The sequence below is a fragment of the Thunnus albacares genome, chromosome 8 (assembly GCF_914725855.1).
Source record: "Thunnus albacares chromosome 8, fThuAlb1.1, whole genome shotgun sequence".
Classification (NCBI taxonomy): domain Eukaryota; kingdom Metazoa; phylum Chordata; class Actinopteri; order Scombriformes; family Scombridae; genus Thunnus; species Thunnus albacares.
In genome coordinates, this window is record NC_058113.1 from 12,048,431 (window position 1) to 12,067,269 (window position 18,839).

At 39.0% G+C, this 18,839-nt stretch overlaps 1 protein-coding gene across 6 annotated transcripts in view; it reads right to left on the minus strand.

Annotated features, from left to right (window-relative positions):
- cobl (cordon-bleu WH2 repeat protein) overlaps positions 1–18,839 on the minus strand; it is a 65,687-nt gene that overhangs the window by 32,291 nt on the left and 14,557 nt on the right. For 2 of the 6 annotated variants that reach the window (XM_044359675.1, XM_044359670.1), the window contains exons 3-8: positions 13,851–14,051; positions 11,433–11,643; positions 8,665–8,893; positions 7,014–7,058; positions 6,148–6,236; positions 5,846–5,917 (exon numbers count right to left, since the gene is read on the minus strand). In XM_044359675.1, the coding sequence (XP_044215610.1) occupies positions 5,846–5,917; positions 6,148–6,236; positions 7,014–7,058; positions 8,665–8,893; positions 11,433–11,643; positions 13,851–14,051 (847 nt within the window). Of the gene's footprint in view, positions 1–5,845; positions 5,918–6,147; positions 6,237–7,013; positions 7,059–8,664; positions 8,894–11,432; positions 11,644–13,850; positions 14,052–15,309; positions 15,491–18,839 lie in introns of those variants that run through there. The other 4 variants (XM_044359671.1, XM_044359672.1, XM_044359673.1 and 1 more) reach the window with 4 other exon arrangements.

An 18,839-nucleotide genomic window follows, 5' to 3' on the forward strand; every position in this document is an offset into this window, starting at 1 on the left:
AATGGGATACTACATTGCTACTTGGTATTGGCATTGTTCAAAAATCTGAACAGATATTCGAAAACCTGGGCAAATAAACCAAAAGTAGCCTATATTATCTGCATGGAGAGACACTACTAGAGGGAAGCAGATAAGGTCAGTTACTGTTAGATCCTGACCAACCCTGTTGCCATGTTGGGACTATTACTGTGCCACATGCATAAAATGCGCACAGCGTTATGTGATATGTCTGTAGATGATAATTTGAGAAGGGGTGGAGGACAGACACAACATCCAGAATCACATTATCTTTATCTTTGAATAAGGCTCAAACAGAGGGGTGCACACAGATTCAGACATCAATATGCAAATGTGCTTATATGTACTAAAATGTAGATATACTGTATATTTTGCTTTTCCACAGTGTCCTTTTTATCTGATGAGGTTCATGAGACTAAACCATCATTTGTAAATAAAACATCAATTTAGCCTTGAGAAAGAATCTGACTTTTCACACTGTTAAGTATGCTCTTAGTTGACACTAACAAGTGCAGACAGCTGCTCACTTTCTCTCCCATCTCCTCCATACGGTTTTAAATTTAGTTTTTCATATTAGGGGATGGCTAGTATATCTGCAATTCATAAAAACACAAACATTACAGAAACAAAGGGGTAAAAAACACATTAAATAGAAAGATGGAAAAAGCACATAAGCACAGCCTAAACACAGCAGCACAGCAGAAAAATGAAGACAATAGAAAATATAAAATAAGAAGTTGTGACAGTTGTTCACTGTGCTGTGTGATTGACAGGGGTAAGAGCAGAAAAAGGGGGAGGTGGGGTAGACGGCAGATGGAGGCTGACAGAACAAAAAATGTAGAGGGGACGGATTGATGTGCTTTTCATTTGGAGCCCTAAAAAAGAAGCATGTTCTCACCTCACTAAAAATATAATGTTCAAAGTGGAAAATTCACATGAACTCTGTCTGACTTTTTCACCTGCTCTCTGCTACTCCTTCCCTCTGGAAAACAATGTGAAATCTGTCAAAACAGCAAGAGAGGAAAATGTAACTGTAGCAAATGTACTGCAGCATTTGGGGGGAACCCAACGTCAAAGTGTGTTCATGCTTACAATGTGTGTAACTTAAAAGGCACCTATGGAACTTCTTCTACTTCTGGGAAATGCCCTTCAGTGCTAAAAAAAACCAAAACTGATCCTACTACAAACCACACATACATATAAAAGATGAGCTATTTAACATATGTCACTCCCTACTGTCACACTGAAAGCTTGACTAAAATTCAAATTAGTCCATCCTAATGCATTCAAAGTTGTGAGGCACCCCAATTGCTCCCTCCCTAACTGCATTTTCTTGTTGGGTTAGGAGGTTGAGACAGTTCTGCTCTCTCCAAAATATTATAGAATGACCTTCCTGTGATAACAACATTGATAAAAAAAAATGTTTTACTCCAATGCCTGAGAGTGGGACCAAATATACAGTATATCACTCCCCACAGACTCTACTCTGAGATACTTAATAAATACAGTATCAGCCTTATGTCTTTTAAAATCTAAAAAATAAGAAGTCAAAAGCACATTTTTACTATTTCGGTTTGCTTCAGAATCAGCACTGCCCTACAACATGATGCTCTCTGACCATGTGAGTGTTTTTAGGCCACACACACCGACACACACATAGTTTAGCCACTAATGAACAATTAGAGATAAGAGGTTGGGCTTTTAGTGCTAATGTAGCCAAGGTAGGGTAATCTGATGCCTTCGGGCTGATAACCCTGTGTGTCTGTATGTGTGTGTGTGTGTGTGTGTGTGTGTGTGTGTGTGTGTGTGTGTGTGTGTGTGTGTGTGTGTGTGTGTGTGTGAGTGTTTGCTTGTGTGCACAAATGCATGTGTGTGGTCTGATAACACTCCCTGGCTGAGAAACAATCATATCAGAGAGAAAAGGCCCAGCTGCATTAAAGCCCACTGGAAAGGGTGATATGGCTGAGAAATGACAATATGAAGAAATCTAACTTAGCTCCCACTGTCTTTCAGTTTATTCTAAGTTTCCACATTAAAGTGAATGCCAAGTACTCTTGTACTTTACATTTATTTTCATGTTTAATTCATGCTCTGCTTTGTTTCATTTCCCCTGTTCCTTCATTGTTATTTTTTTCAAAACCTTAAGATATATTTGAGGGAAGATGTTAAGTCAGAGGCATCTGGAAATAAACCATTAAAAAGAAGACAAAGAGGATATGGAAGACCGTAGAGTCAGCTTAGAACTGTAGGAAGAGAGTGATAATGGTGACAATGACAATGATTTAATGTTGGCAAGCCAGATGCTCAGTGTGGAGGGAAAAACAGAGAACAAAGAAGTAGAAGGGTGGAGAAGTTGAAACAGAAGCCTTGAGCTTGGTGGGACAGTGATGTGAGCCAGAGTGAGGCAGGCAGTATTTTTCCAGCTAATACAATCACATGCCATATTGATCTAAGGTGTGCCACAGATGGCTGCTGCTGAACAGAGGTTCATGGCTTCAAAATCCAATTAATATGATTGGGTTATGGACATAACAGGTAGAGAGCTGCTTAAGGCATTGTCTAAATGCACGTCTGGTTTAACAAGAATGTATGCTACGCACATACACTGGAGTGGTTGTAGGGTTTTATTTTGGAATAGATATTTTTAAATTCAGTTGTTAATGGTCTTCATGATCAAAAATCCAGCTTTCAAGAATTTGTTAAATTATTGATATTTGTTCAAAATCCCCACACCCACTTTTTGGGGGGTTCAAACTCAAAGCCGGTCATCACCAGTGACATAGTCGTCTGTGTATTTGGAGTCTAAGAACTCTATACCTCTGTCCATTTTATTATTCAGCACTCATTTTGTAAGAAAGGAAAAAAAGTGGGGACACTCCTCTTTTAACTTGAATTGATGAGAGCCCTAACAGTACTGCTCACTGACCCTCTGTAGACAGTTGCTGCCCTCTAGAGGACATCAGGATGCATGACTACAACTCCACAGTCATTTTGTTGATTAGCAACAATGGGCCCTATTTTCCTGAAATAGGGCACAGGCACAGATCCAAGTCTTAACTCCTGGTGCGTCGCACATGTGGGTGTGACCAACATATTTCTGCAATTTTCCCGATCATCAGCACTGGCGCACTCTAGGCGCAACCAGGCGCAACCAGGCGCAACATGGAGGAGAGACTGAATACGTTATTAGTGGGAGGAATGCATTATGCGCAGGTGGAGTTGGGGCGGGCTTCATTGACAAATCACATGAGCTCCTTTAAACACAGCAACAGGTGAAATGGGGGAGAGAGGCTGAGTGAGAAAGAGAAAGTTCACCTCTGTGAAGCCCCTGAAATATCCAAAATATACATTCAGGGCACCTCAAATACTATTATACATCAATCCAAATATGCTGACAAGGGTAGAATGAAAATCAAGCAAATGTGTTCTACAGCTTCTGGCATACTGGTGTTGTCACTTATGTTGTGCAAACAATTAATATAGGATAATTAATACATTTAAACTCCATAGTTTTACTCCTCCTCTGTATATTTGGAAGTCCTCATTTATGCTTTTAAGTACATACAATATCCTTACATAAATAGATACAAAGTTGGGTTTGAAAATTTGGTGGTGAGTGTTTGAAAAGTGTGCAAGTTCTATCACTGTTCCATCGAAATATTTAAATAATGAATGAAGGTATCCACGCTGTGCCAGCTGTGCGTTAAGTAAGCAGGGCTGTGTTTAAACCTGTTTCAAAATGTTTTCATGAACATGTTTTATTTGTTCACAGTATATAAGATCTTGATGCACGTCTACTTTGTTTAGGAAGGAACGTGCACAGCACAGGACCTCAGTTGTCAGAGGCTGTTTTACACATTGATTATACAGATGCATGTCCATGTGCAGAACTGACTACTGTAAATATTTTGAGCCTTGACTGTAAGTGGCATAACTGAAAACTCACTGTAATGATCCTCATGATTTGGCAGAAAAAAATATTTGATTATCTAAACTGAGTTCAAACTTTTATTTAATAAAAATGTCCAGAGAGATTTGATGGAACTCATGACGCATCCTAAGGACAGCCACGTTACTTCAAATTATTTCACTTTAAACTTGGAATCTGTAACAGCTTTCCAGTCTGATGCTCAGAAAATGCAGAACATTAATTACCATAGATCCTGACCAATCCTGTCGCCACATCAGAAGATTTAAATACATAATGACGTTTCTTCTGCTGTGCCATCTGCGTGTAAACTGATGCACAGTCCCTCTCTCACATCAAAGACTGTAGATGAATCACACGTATCATTCCTGCTGCTGTGTGAGGACTACATCTGTTTAATAAACATCCGACATTTTACAAGTTGTTGTGGGAAACGGAATCCGACAGAGCGTATTTCTGAGCTCTGGGTCACCGGATTAGGCTCATGTGGAATGTATTATTGGTAAGAATCTTCCTTAAAAATAAAATTGCGTTTTGATTCCCATGCCAATCTGCAGTAGATGAAAAAAACGTGAGGTATTTTGTGATTTTGGAGACGTCTGTGTGCGTGTGACTCTGTCAACTGAGGCCACGAAAATTGCCCTGCGTCTGTGTGTGTGATAAGAGGTGGTCTGAGCAGGTTTTATCGCCAACACAATTTCGTACCAAAATGAGCAACAAAATTGCACTGCCCCGCCTAATCTGCATAAACATAGCCTCAGCTGCACCTCTCCTTCCACATTAGTGCAAGTGCACTCCTTTGCTGCCCGGAAATACCAAACAGGCACAGATGCACCAAAAGTAAACTGCATAAAGACTGCGTTTGCAGCACTAGCCTTGCGCCTGCTGGAAGATAGGGCCCAATGTCCTGTTTTGAGGAGATGGAACCCTGCTTAAAAGCTACACCTAACAATTATTTACACTAATAATTATTTTAACAATCAATCAATTAATTATTTACTCTATAAAATGTCAAAAATAATGACGAGGGGATATATTAAACTTGTCCAACAGGAAAAAAAAATGTATTCAATTAAAATGCTGGATTGGAAAAGCAGACAACTGTATAACAGCAGTCATTTGTTTATATTTGACAAAAACAACTGATTCACTTGTAAATCTGATCATAGATTACTTATTGACTAAATGTTTCAGACCTATTTACTTAAAGCTGAAACACAAAACAGGCAGCGCTTTTAAACCGCAGAAATTATGTGAGCAATTAGTGTCAGGCTTGTGAAGTTGTTTCAATTCTTTTCTATTCCAGCTTCAACAGGGTTCAGCTTGAAAAAGGCATTATTATTCACCTGGCTGAATACCATATCAGAGTATCAGTAGCTGTATATGATAATTATCACCAGACTCTCCAGCTCCCCTCTGCTTTACAGAGCTTTACAGCAAGTTTCATCCATTACCAACCCTCCCAAGTCCCAGACTCACTGTGTGTCAGTTGGTTTTTGGTAATTTGATTAATTGCACTTTTGAATTTGAACCAAGTGGGCCCTGCTGTTTTATCTAATTTAGTGGCCTTGTCTTGTAGAGGGCCTGTGTGCTTACATCTTCTAAATAAATTGGTGTTAAACCAAATAACCACAATAGGGCCCCAACTACAAATTTTTGCCCAGGGCACCCTAACAGGTAAATTTGGCTACAGCAGCCAGCTGCTTTCAGCGAAAAAGCTCTAAAACTCCACTGTACACTATCTGTCCTGCACCAATGGCAAATAGATACAGTTAGTGAGTAATTGGTGAACATGGTGGAGCATTTAGCAGCCAGAGAGACAGATATTAAAGGTGAGATCGCAACCGAAAAGAAAAAGAATATTATCCAGAAGCTGTCCCATGTGTTAGTAATACTTACATTGGAGTGTGTGTCTGTATTTTGGATTACTTTATCATCAGAGTCATCCATGTCCGTAGATGTTGTCTCTGTCTGCAAACGGAAGGCACAGCTAACATGCAGCATTCAACTGTTGAGCCATGCATTTTGCCTGACTCAGGTGCCAGTCTGAAGAAGTATGAATTGCATGCACCACTCAAGGTTAATTTATAAAGTAACATATATCCTAATACATGATTATAATGCTAAATATTAAATCATGAAAGAGATAAATACACTGCTTGTGCCACATATTGTCTAAATAGCAGAGACAGCAATCTTACCTTGGACTTCCTCCTGCCAAACTGGAAGATACCCAGGAGGCCTTTCTTCTCCTGTCTGCCCAAACTGGTAGTGCTGGATTGAAGGGAATCTAGGAAAATAAAAAGCAGAGGGGGGGGGGGGGGGGAAGAAGAGAAGATGAGTTGATGATGACGGTGTCAGCACCTCATATTAAAAGGAAAGAGGTCAGGGTCACACTGAGAAACAGTTTATGGGGAATTAAATGCATACATTAATTACAGTGGGTTAACAACAAGGTAAGCCAATTGATTTGATTCAACAAAAACACTAAGTGTGTCTTTTTTTTGTAATCATATTATACTTTGGAATGGACAACATACAAAACCTGTTGTCATTCCCGAGGAACTGGGTAGAGCAAATCTACTGAATTTCCTCAGCAGAGGGCGCTATAGGTTTATTTTTTTCTGAGACCCACCTCTGTCTAACTTCATAGTCTATTAAGCTGTACATAAGAATGTCATGATAACACTGTTGGCTTGATGACAGGGCGGAAAAGCAAACTAACCATTCAAAAAGTACAGAACTATATTTCTAAATTATTTGGATGTGGGGAAAGGCAAAGGCAAGATATATTAATAGAAATAATGAAAGTGTTAGTCAAATTAGCTAATCATCGACATGACAAGGCATTGATGATGTTGACACAAGTGAGTAATAAAAATCACACTGACATTAAACCCAAAAAAGTATCTATTTAAAGATGCATAACTAACAAGCAAGCATTTATGTCCAACATAGTAAAAAAGCAGGGTTAATGAGCAAGCAGCAGGATAGTGGGTTAAACAATTAAATGGATTTGACTGGAACCAGCAACACTAAGACATATAAAACTTATCGTGACTAATACCTGAGTAGTTAAGAGCAGGAGCGGAAGCCATTTTAGGCTGGAGAACTGGAAAACATGACAAGGTTTAAAAACAAATGAAGTCACTTATGGATATTTGCATCAAAAAGAGCTCATTAATTTGTAGCATTTATACTTTTGCAGCACCACAACATAGCTGGTGGTGTAGCTGGTTAAACACTACTATCAGCTGGTAGTGTTTAACCAGGGAAAGAAAAACTTACTTTCATTTTAATTAATCATGATGCAAACTAAATAATTTTGTGGATTTTTGTTAACAAACCAGGTTACGTGCCCTTCATAATGATTGTGAGAGGTTGAATACCTAAATATAACCATTATGAAACAGAACTAGAACCAATGTGACCATAAAAATTACATAATGTTCTGAATGTTCCTGCTTATCCCTCAGGACCATAAACCACAAGCTTTTCCTGAAGGATCACAATCTGTGACAATAACAGTATCAAAACATATCAGTGGGTGTGGACTGTTACCATGGAAATAAACCATAATATCAGATCTTAGACCATAATTCAACTTCCTACTAGATTAAGGATGATGTATCCTAATTAGTGTACCCCTCCTATACTGGCATGCACGTAAAGGTAGGTATCTGCCAAGGCTTACTTAGCCAAACATATTGTAAGAAAGTGTATATTTTTGTGTATGCTTTGCTGTACCTGCTGCTGGTTAAGCCAACGTTGACTTTGACTGCACAGTACACATATAAACATGATAGTCATAATGTACTGCAGAATACAATGTTATGCTGGTTTGTGGTTTATTGCGCTGGAAACATTTACATGAGCTGTTTCAGGCTAGGTTTGCATGCGATCCATATTTAGCTCAGTTTCCATTTTAGCCACATGTCTTTCTCTCTTTACCAACTATACAATTTAGCATAAAGTGGGGAAGGTAAGTGAACTCTGTAGTTTTAAAAATAAAAGTCAGTGTTTTTCCTCCCTATAGCAACGTTCTCTTTCCTCCTGTACTTATCCACAAAAAAGTCAGAGGCCACTCACTTAACAGCATGCTCTGTAGCTGGTAGTTATTAAGGCTTAGCCTCAGTCCAGTCACCACACCCTTGTAATAAACATCCCACCTATTTCTACCAAAACCAGTTAGCAAGGAGTGGTGGTAGACCATAAAACCCTCTGACAGTGAACGAGCATTTGCGATAACTTCTTGTCTCTGAACAGAACCACACATGACAGAGAATGAAGAAACATTATATACGTTCTGTTGTCTTATTTGTAATTGACTTCATAGCATATGCTAATTGCTTTACAAGCAATAGTAATTTGTAGACCAACAGCAGATAATATGACAATAGCTCTATGAGCCAAAGCCCCTGTGAGTATCCATTATGATGTAGGCCTATTTTATCTGCTTTACTTAGCTTACCTATTTAGCCATCGCATTCACAGAGCATAAACCAAGGTGGGGCCCTACTCATTTTCAAATCAATCAATCCAACAAAAGGAAATATTTACCTTTCAAATTTGAATCTATATGTAAATATTATTAAAAAATGAGTCTTTGTCATGAAAGCTTAATTTTCAACTTCAATTGTTCATTGAGTCATTTAAAAGTGAATGAACTCCAACCCTTAAAGAAACAGCATTTACACAGTATCAGTGTTAATATTTACCTAAACTCTGATCGAGTGCGTAGAGCTCCTTGATCCCCAGCTGTGTTAGAGATTTATCCAGTGGTAATTCGTGGCGACTGATGCTGTCCTTCAGGAGCAGGACATGTGAAGGGTCAAACTCACACTTGTCACAGATGACTGGTATCAGAGCCTGAAGTGGTACCAACGGGTTGACCCGTACCACGGTCTTCTGGCTGCTGTGGTAGTTCACCATCAAACGCACAGTTTTCTGATACAGGGAGGGGAGAATGTTGGAGAAAATTAGACACTAATATCTATATATAACTGAATGAGATAAAGGGCACACTGCTGTGGCCATTGGAGAAATTTTCCCATTCTGATCAGAGATTTTCTTGAAAAAAAAAAACAGGAGTGTACAAAGGAACAGAAAGTGGAGGTCCTCTATTGGCTACATCCCTACGAGAGGCAAAGGAAAAGAAAAGAGGTTGTCCTCGATGGAAGAAATAAGGCAAAAAGTATCAAAGATAGATAGATTTGAGCATGTAAGCAGTTCAGTGACAACCATCATGATATCAACAAATAAGTCTTGAAAATATGAACCAAAGATCAAACAGTATAGGTAAACTGAATCAGTTGCTGTCTACAGATACAATATACACATTTTTCAAAGACCGAGTATGATTTTCTTACCGAGTAAGAACAAAACATGCGCAATGTAAAATGAGAGGAACACAGTGAGAAAGAGACATCCAAACATGCAAAAACACTTCGATAATGAGTAACTTACAGTTAGATTTTGCTTGCTAACAGAAATGTTCCTTACATTTACTAGACTAGAGATGGTGTCTGCTTATGCAATATGCGTCTGCATACATGCATGTGATCATGGATGTATTTAAGTAGTAAATTCCACGACACTACATAGTGTTGTTATAGAGAGCAGACTAACATCCCACTCTGTTCACCAGCCTGTATCACTAAGTGGTTTACATCAGCCTTTATAAAAATACACACCATACTCAGGAGTCAAGAGCCTGAAGCATTCATAAAATAGCTCTTCAGTGACTTTTGTATTCCAGGTAAAGTGGCATTCAATGTTATGCATCATTAAGGGGAAAGGTGACTGAAATACAGAAATACAACACTGTTCTTGATAGATGAAGAAATAATCATACATAAGAGTGGCCTAAGTTTGGTTTCTTTCTTTTGAGAGTGAGTACAGCAAAGATTGTGCATTTTTGCCTCACAGGTCGGGCGATATGGTCCTTTGTGTATTTAACAGTTGGGTGGGTTGGCTGATAGTGCCAGATGAAGGTCATGGGCTTTCCAAAATCAACTGTTTTTTTTCACTCTTGGTAGTGTGTATGTAAAAAATGTCAACCAATCTGGTAAGTAGTTCCTAATATACTGGCTGCAGACAGATAATCAGCCAGAAGAACAGACTGACCGGCAGTGGCAATGACATGCTGTATCGCCGCACCTTGGTGGAGGACGCAGTTCATCACAACTAACAATGCTTGGACCTTCATGTCAAAAAAGTAAGAAGCTATGTTTTCAGGGGTCTAAAAACACATCTATGCATCACAATGTATAAAATTGAGGTTGTAAAGTCACCTGCATCAATTTAAAAAGTTAAGACTATTTATAATTTCAATATCACACTACGGTGTTTAATTTTGCTGAAATCTTAATGCAGACTACTGTCCATTAACTTTGTCATTATTTCTATTTCTGTTCAGCTTTCATTCCTCATGTACCAGTGGAAGGTACCAAGCTGTAGTTAGAAGTTAATAAAGACTAAATGTTGGAACCATCTCTCAGTATAACTTCATAAAATTCAACAGCACCACAATCTAAAGCTTCCAAAATCAACATGAAGTTGAATCAACACCTCTCGGAACCACTTCCAACAAAAACTGATCATTATAACCTTAATTGTAGATTTTTTGCAGGACTGTCTGATTGGACTTTATCAATTTTAGGTATACCTGATAAATAGCAACTGAATGTATAGTATAGTTTACTATGGGATTACGTAATTTATTTTAACTGCTGGACTGCTACTACAATGAGAGAGACAGATGAGGAGGAGGGGAGTGACTGACAGGAGTGTCTGAAATAGAGCAGCCAGTGAGCTCTGAGAAGAGTAGAGAAATAATGCATGGTAACTAAAGGTAAGGCACTCATCAAATATTCAAACTGTAGGAGGACAGAAGAGGAGAGGCAAAGAAAAAGGTAGAGAGAAAGAGACTAATACTCAATAGAAATAATGAGTTCAGATAAGCTAGTGAGCTGTAAAAACAGATGACAACAAAACAGAGAGGAATACGGGGGATAAAGACAAAAAAGGCACACTTAGACTGAAAAACTGAGAGTCTAAGAACTGACTCTCATGTCATGCTAGGCCAGTTTAATTCCAACCGGCTTCCTACCTTAGCATGGGCCCTTACAGGTTTCACTGGCCTTGCTTTCTGCCAGCGATCAGAGGTAAAAAGTAGAAAGGGGAGGGACGGATATTACATAGGGCTTCAGGGTAAGGTACATTGCACAAATGTACTATGCTAAGGAAAAAGCTCTTTCTCTGGACTGCATGATTCTACATTGGAACCATGCCCACACTTACAATTGAGCTATTTTTTAAAATAGCAGAGAAATAAATGTTTCAGCAATCAAAACACACAAAAATCCAAGCCAAGCATAGCAAACCTCATTTCAGCAGGTTTTATATATGTCGAAAATCTAAAACACAAAGCACTCATGACCAAAAAAACATCCAGTTCCCCATATCTGGCTCCAAAGTAACTCACCTCTGGCACTTTGGGCGCCGGTCTGCGCGCCACTTTCTCCTCCAAGACTTTCTCCTTGATGAGGGCACAGGCTACGTTGAGGGAGCCCAGCAGCGTGTTAGGCTTGAACCCCAAAGGCTGGCCCTCGGGCGACAGCAGCTCAAGGGTGTGCAATGCTGGATTTAGGTGGTAGCAGCTACACAGCTCAACCAGCAGGTCCATCAGCGCTTTACTGAGAGAGGGAGAAAGAGAGAGGAGGGGGGAGAGCGAGAGAAAGTGAAAGAGAGGGGAGAAGAGGGTGGGGAGGAGGGAGCGAGTTTGGAAGAAAGACAGAAGGAGAGATGGGGAGAGAGGGAGAAAGAGAGGGAGGCAGGAGAGAAGATAGGGTTACAAAGCCTTCCTAGCTTTAGCTTGAGTAAAATAGAACAGTAATTACTTCATACAACAAAACAGAGGCACACTTTCACCTGATGCATTTATTAGATGGGACTTACTGTAGATTGAATGGCAATAGCACTGATTTTGACTGAAGATCAAATGGCCATCATTGCCTTAATTCCTATTGTATATTTTCAGTCATGGGCTGACTGTATCACAGTTAAATTATTTCATTAGAGATTACAATCTTCACTATAGAAAAAAATCAACAACTTACCAGCAGCACAGTACAACCTAAATTACCTTTATATAAGCCTAAAACGTATTTAGAATTTTTGACAATAGCTTTTAACATTAGCATATTTAAGCCTGTCTATAAAATACACAACAAAAAGTAATATTTACAGTAGCTGTTCTAATGAGAACTTTTGCAGGATTCCTAACAAAGGCCAAAAAAACAATGACAGAAGGCAGAGATGGTAGCAATGGAGCAATGTGATGAGAAAAAAAAAGGCAAAACAAAAGAAACAGTGACAGACAAATTTCAGACTATTTGATGATATGTTGACAAACTACTTATATGCATTAAGCCACAGGAGAAGCTCTGAGGTTTGCTTTATCACTTTGTGTATCTGTGTGTGTGGGAGAGGGAAGTTGCAACTGATGAGGAGACCTATAGTAATACCTGTCAATCCTCAGATAAAGAAACCAAGAGATACCAACTCCAATGTTTTCTGGGAACAGCCAGATCATATGACAGAACTGAGAGAGACACCTCTACAAAGGACACCATTGACAATCACTAACACATGGACACAGCCTACAACTAAAATGACAGTCTGCAATCAACAGACACAGTGCCCTGTGTTATGTACTTCTTCAGCTGATTTTGTTGAATTAGTGTTGTATGTGCTCTGTTTCTATGTAGTATACATTGAGTATTTAGCATTTAGTATACATTGAGGTTCTTGAAAAGCAAACTGTGTACTACAAAGCTACAGTATTGGTGCAACACTATAATCATTATCTGTAATATTACCGTGTTAGCACCAATCCTACAATTCTGCTATAACAGAGCTGGACAAATGTTTCTTTTCTTTTGCAACTGTTTATGTTCACACAATAAATTAAATAATGATTGTAGATTATGTGATTTCAATCAGCTGTTTCTAATTATATGATATACTATTGTGTGTTTACGACACCATAGCCTTATCTTATCTCACAACAGTATCAGATTCTGATGTTGTTACTGAGCAACAGGAGGTGAACTGTAAACACAACACATCTAACAAATTAATTTATAAAATTTAGTACATACATTCCCAGATATGATCTGGAGTACGGAAACCAGACATCTGAAGGATGCTAAAGGATGTCAAATAGTACCAAAAAGGCATGCCTTGGCTGTGATGCTAACCAAAAACCTTTCAAAATAGTTTTAAAGAATGTCAGGCAATTTAAAAAGGTTACAAAAAGTGTTCTATGTGTATAAAGTATCATACTTAGAAAAAACAACTTACTTTTCTACACTAGTGAGAAGTAGCACAGAGATCACATGTTGGCCTCAAGACTTATTAAAAGAGCGCCTTGTATCGGGATGCATCCCTGATTTTCTGCCCCAAAGGAGAGCACCTCATTAGGGGCAGGGAGCATTAACAGCTCAGCCTCCATCTGTGCACTCTCTGGGACAAAGCTTATGCTGAGACTGGGAATGAGACCCCTTGACAAGGCCCCACTGGCACAGCAACCCAAACAGACCCAGAAGCGACAAATAGGTCTCATATTGTTTGTCTGGTGACTGGCAACGAAGGTCACAACATAGAATCAAATTGTTCAGCCAGGCAACAGCTAAAATACTGATGTTTACAGATAAATATCATGTAGGTATGCATGGATGGACATTTTTTATTCAAACAACACTGTATTCATGAACAAAAAAGTTGGTTACGACACATTTTACAGCAATATACAATGTAAATTCAAGGAAAACTGAACAAAAACCATTGGAAAGAAAGTGATAAAGCCAGAGCAAATACGTGCTTCTCTCTGTCTTCTCACCTGCCATCCTCAGTTACAGAAATCTGGTATCCCTGTGGTAGGGTTAGCTGTAAATCCACAGTGGGCCTCAGCAGGTTCTCTTTGGCATCCAAGCCCCCAACATTCTCCCCTCCCCCGTCAGGTACAGTGTTTCTAAAGATGTGGCGCGGGGCAGGTTGAGGGGCCTGTGGTGGAGGTGGGGCACGTGGCTTCATTCTCCTCCTGAGGGAATAAATTGGCAAAGATACATAGAAGAGAATATTATTAACTTATTAGGTCTTTGTTGTTGTAAATTAAATTGTACTGCTTTTTTTTTTTTTTGCTGGACCATAATGCAAAGACATTTATTTCACATGCTGTACGTGAGTATCAAATTCACAATGCATATATCAAACAGCTAATCTATTCATCAAGGATACATGTGTGTTCCCATCAAGTCAAGTAAACAATGCATTGTTTTTTTCATCAAATGCATGTTTATCAATTCTTATTCAAACAAATTAAACCGTAGTTAATTTCGGTTCCTCTGACTCATTTTTTGTTTTATTGAGTTCAGATTTATTTACACAGCATGACAGCCTGATTAAAACAACTAACTGCCACCACTTCAGAAGCAGGCTGAACACCAATTACTTTTTTTCTGCCTGTCAGCTTGTGATACAACCTTTCTCCTCATTTACATTATGTAACAGTCCACAGATATGCTGAGATGATTCTGTTGGCTGTCTCAATGATCCAGCCTTGAGCAGCTGTTTATTCCATATGTTCTTCAGACTCTACTGGATAATAATTTCAGAATTTGTAACAACCTATAAGCAATGTCTCTGCTTTCAAAAACCTTTCTAAAGGAAAATGACTTTAATTCAAACAACATTCCTCATCAAATGTTACTGCCAAGGCCTGGGTGGTTCATTTTAAGCCATACTCAGACCATGTAATCAACAACGATATAATCAACAAAGTAATACTAAAATGTGAGAATTACGTTGACTGAGTTGAGACAATGTTTTGCAAAAGTGACTGAAATCCTCTGACAAAATTTAAAATTGTAGTACAAATAGTTCTGTAGTCCTAAAAACTATTCAATGTTACAGCATTTAAAGGACATTAGGTGTTTGGTTGACTCAGGTGCATACCTGCATAACTTGCATAACTCAGAGTGTTGACATTATGAAGACCATAAAAAAAAAAGCAGATAAGAAAGCAAACCACACTCAAACCACAGCTCGTATGGGTGGAGATGTGGAAGATGTCAATGACATGCTGGTGACGAGATGCTGCTATCTGCACATTTGACCTCAGCTCAACACAAACTGTACTTAGCCTAACAGGGATGGCTGACTTGACAGAAATAAAACACTTCAATCTGTTAACAATGACATATCGCTATTCCATATCACACATTTCAGCACGCATTCCCTCTCTGTCTTCTCAGCACAAATATTAGCCTTAGATAACAAAAGAAAAACACCCCACTCACGTCAAAAACAGTCCTTGTGTTGATTAAGTGTTCCACAAATGTTGAATATCAGACAGTTTATAAATCCAGTTCCAAGTATTTGGCACACTCTCAGAGAGAATGTGTGTGCCTGTGTATGTGTGTGTAATCCAGTGGTGTATATTCCTGTATCCTTCAAGATACTCCTGTCAGTGCAAAGGCGAAGAGAGCACAGCATAAGAAGAATGCACATAAACATAGCACAGCGAGCGGACTCTAACCTGACTTAAGTTAACCATTAACAGCTAAGTCAGATATCAACTAACCTCCTCCCATGGGACAAGCAGTGTCATTAACTCAGTAAGCAGAAAGAAAGTGGTTTTCAATGGATATGTCATGGGCTGTACTTAAGGGATTGACAGCATTGATCGTAAAGATAGTTTGGAATTTAATGAGTCATTAGTGCAGTCATTTCTGACATAATTGTCATGTGCTCTGGCATTAAAAAAATGTGGTTTATTCACAAGAAATAAACAGAAGAAGATGTCTGATGAACAAGATTTTTTATGAATATCTTAGAGACCTGTAATTTTAGTATTTAACAGGGATTTTTGTATTTTTCTGGTGAGCCTGTGTCTTTGAAGGTAAACAGAACTGGGCTCTGTGAAACTGTGATACTGGGCCCGGGCCAGGCTTAACACAGTCAGCTAGTATACTTCTCTCCCTCTTGCTTGCTGTTTGTCTCACCGTAACATTTCAGTCCCTCACTCTCTCTCCTTTGCTCTCTCTCACATGCACAAAGACTCCTTTAGGAAAAGCCTCGTCTCTCCCACAGAGTTAGAATGAGCGAGTGTAAACGGAGAGAAGAAGAGTGAGAGAGGAAAGGAGAGGCAGCGAACGAAAAGCAGGAAACCCTGCTCCGGCACAGGGGGGCAGTAAGTGCTGAGCTGCTGCAGGGACTGAGTTACAAATGGGCTCTCTCTCTCACGACACACACACAGTAGGCTACTAATGGACCTTTCAGAACCACTCAGCTCTGTTCACTTGACTAAACAGCATTAACAAGGATATGTCTTTCACTATCCTCTATTACATCAGTCAGCTTTTATTTTTAACAGGGCAATGTTTTTTGGGCTTCAGGTGTTTATGACACTCAAAAGTAAAGTGATCGACTTTTACTATTCTGAATAATAAATGGCAGTGGTAACAAGGCAGAATTGTACCCTTTCCATTTGGATCCGAAGCAAAAGGATGCAGAATTAATCTCAAATTGCCAAAAGAACTGTAGACTCATGTGGTCTGTGGTAAAATTATCAAACAACAAGTGAGGAGATAAAAACAGACAACACAGTTGAGTTTACAGCTTAGATCAAATGTAATACACCACAGTTTTGGAAGACTAAAACTAGTGGGTCATTCACGCAGACTACTAGCTAATACTAGCATACAATCTATTTATGACAGATGGAAACTAGAATTGTCCAAATGAAGACACCTGACCTTTTAGTAATTGTACCATACAAAAAACATTATGTCCAGAAGATAAGTACATGTTAAAAATTTACTTAACCCTTAAATAGGCAACGTGCAACAGGAGATACACACTCTTTAACATCCTGGCATGATTGAAGGTTTTCACCAAATCAAATTATCATTTATCAAAAGTTTTATCTGGTATTAGTATCTGGGTCACATGACTTGGTACAGGTTAACTGTCATTGTTTAGTCAGGCTGATCAGAAATGATCATCGCCACCAGTGGTGCAGGACATGCTTACCAGTTAGTAAATAATTATATATTAATCATAGTTATTTTCAATAAAAAAAACAATATAAATTCATAATACTAATTATCACTACTGTCTTAATATGCTGATGATGAAAAAATGGTCTAAAGGTGTTCATGGTGTTATTCAGCAACTTCTGAAATCTATGTATCCCACAAGATACATTGCCAGATTAGGGATAGAAAGTTGGTCAATATGTAGTTTTTAAAATTTAGTTTCAAACTGGAAGACATGTTAACATTTACTGCAAAAACAGATATTATCATATTATCATGCACAGGTATGAACAGAATACCCATTTATATATATATATTGTTAAAGGTTTCACCATGGTATGCCTGAGACACACTCCACCCAAACCTAACCTCTGTAAAGATTCAATGAAAATTGACAATTAATTAATACATGATGGAAAATATTGTCAGCTGAGCTGAATTGTAACTAAATTTTGTGCAAGTGCAAGTTAACACTTCTGGTTAGATCAGCAGGAAGACAGTGGCCTGGAAAGTGAACTGTGGTTTCTGCAACTGATACAGGAACAGACACTGACCTTTAACTGTGAAGACTTTTCAGAGTTGTAAGAATTTTATAGTGCAACACAAGCAAATATCATCCAATAGTTTGTTGGTGTTGTGGTGGATGACCATGAATGGGTACTGAAATGTAGGAAATCAGAGATGTATTGATATAAAAGTGAAAGCCAGGTCAGTCCATCTGGACACTGAGCTCTGGTCCATGCAAGTGCCCTCGACCGACAGAGTGGGCCTCCTCCAGAGATAACCTGTTAAAGTGTCATCTTGGAGTGCTTTCAAACCTCCAACACCTATTTTCACCCACACATTTTTGTTGTGACCCAGCTGTCAGTGTTAAGTTGAGCAATATGCTCTTAAGTAATCATTAGTAGTGGGCAGGGCTTATCAATTAACCCGGTGGCCCAGGTGTGATAAGATTTCTGGGCAACAGCGTCCAGAAGTGATTTTGACCAGCCCAAACCTACCTCTAAAATAATTCTTTGTAAAGATTCAATGGTCACTGCTCACCACCCATGAGAGTGAGAGACTCGACACCGCATTAACTTTTGTCTTTAGCCGTGAAACCTGCAACTCGTCCACCTCCAGATTTGTTTTTCACTTTGGGACCAACCACAAAAAAACTCGAACCAGTCAATGCATATAGTAAACCTTTCAATCAGATATGCCTATTGCACTTGCCCAGAGTCTACTGATTCTGGGCTGGAGCTAGCTGCTGTTGTTTTCCTTGCCGCTGTCGCCATGTGCTTGCTCAGGGGAATTGTTAGGTCTCTTCAAATTAAAGAGTACGATCTTGACCTGCTCTATGTGAAAAGTGCCCTGAGATGACTTTTTTTGTGATTTGACGTTATATAAATAAAACTGAATTGAACCGAGTTCAATTGAATTGTTGCTGACCAGAGGTAAGCCCCACGCACAGCCCACTGCCAGCCAGCCTTGTTTCCAACCACACACTTTATGTTAGAGAAAGAACTTTCCCTAGACACACCAGTAACCTAACTACTAGTCGTTCTTACAACAGTCAGGCATTCCTGACTAAATAAGCCTGTTTTAGAGTGGTTCAACGACAGCTGGTGATTATAGAAGCCAAGCTGAACTTTGGTTTCCTAAGCAGGCTAAGGTGGTCTCGCGTGTAGATTTTTGGAACCCATTTGATATTTAGGTCAGAGGTAGAGGACAGCTGTCTGCCGGTGCCTTATCCAAATCGGCAGGGGGTATCAGTTATCTAAGGCAGAAACCATTACAATTTTTTTTTT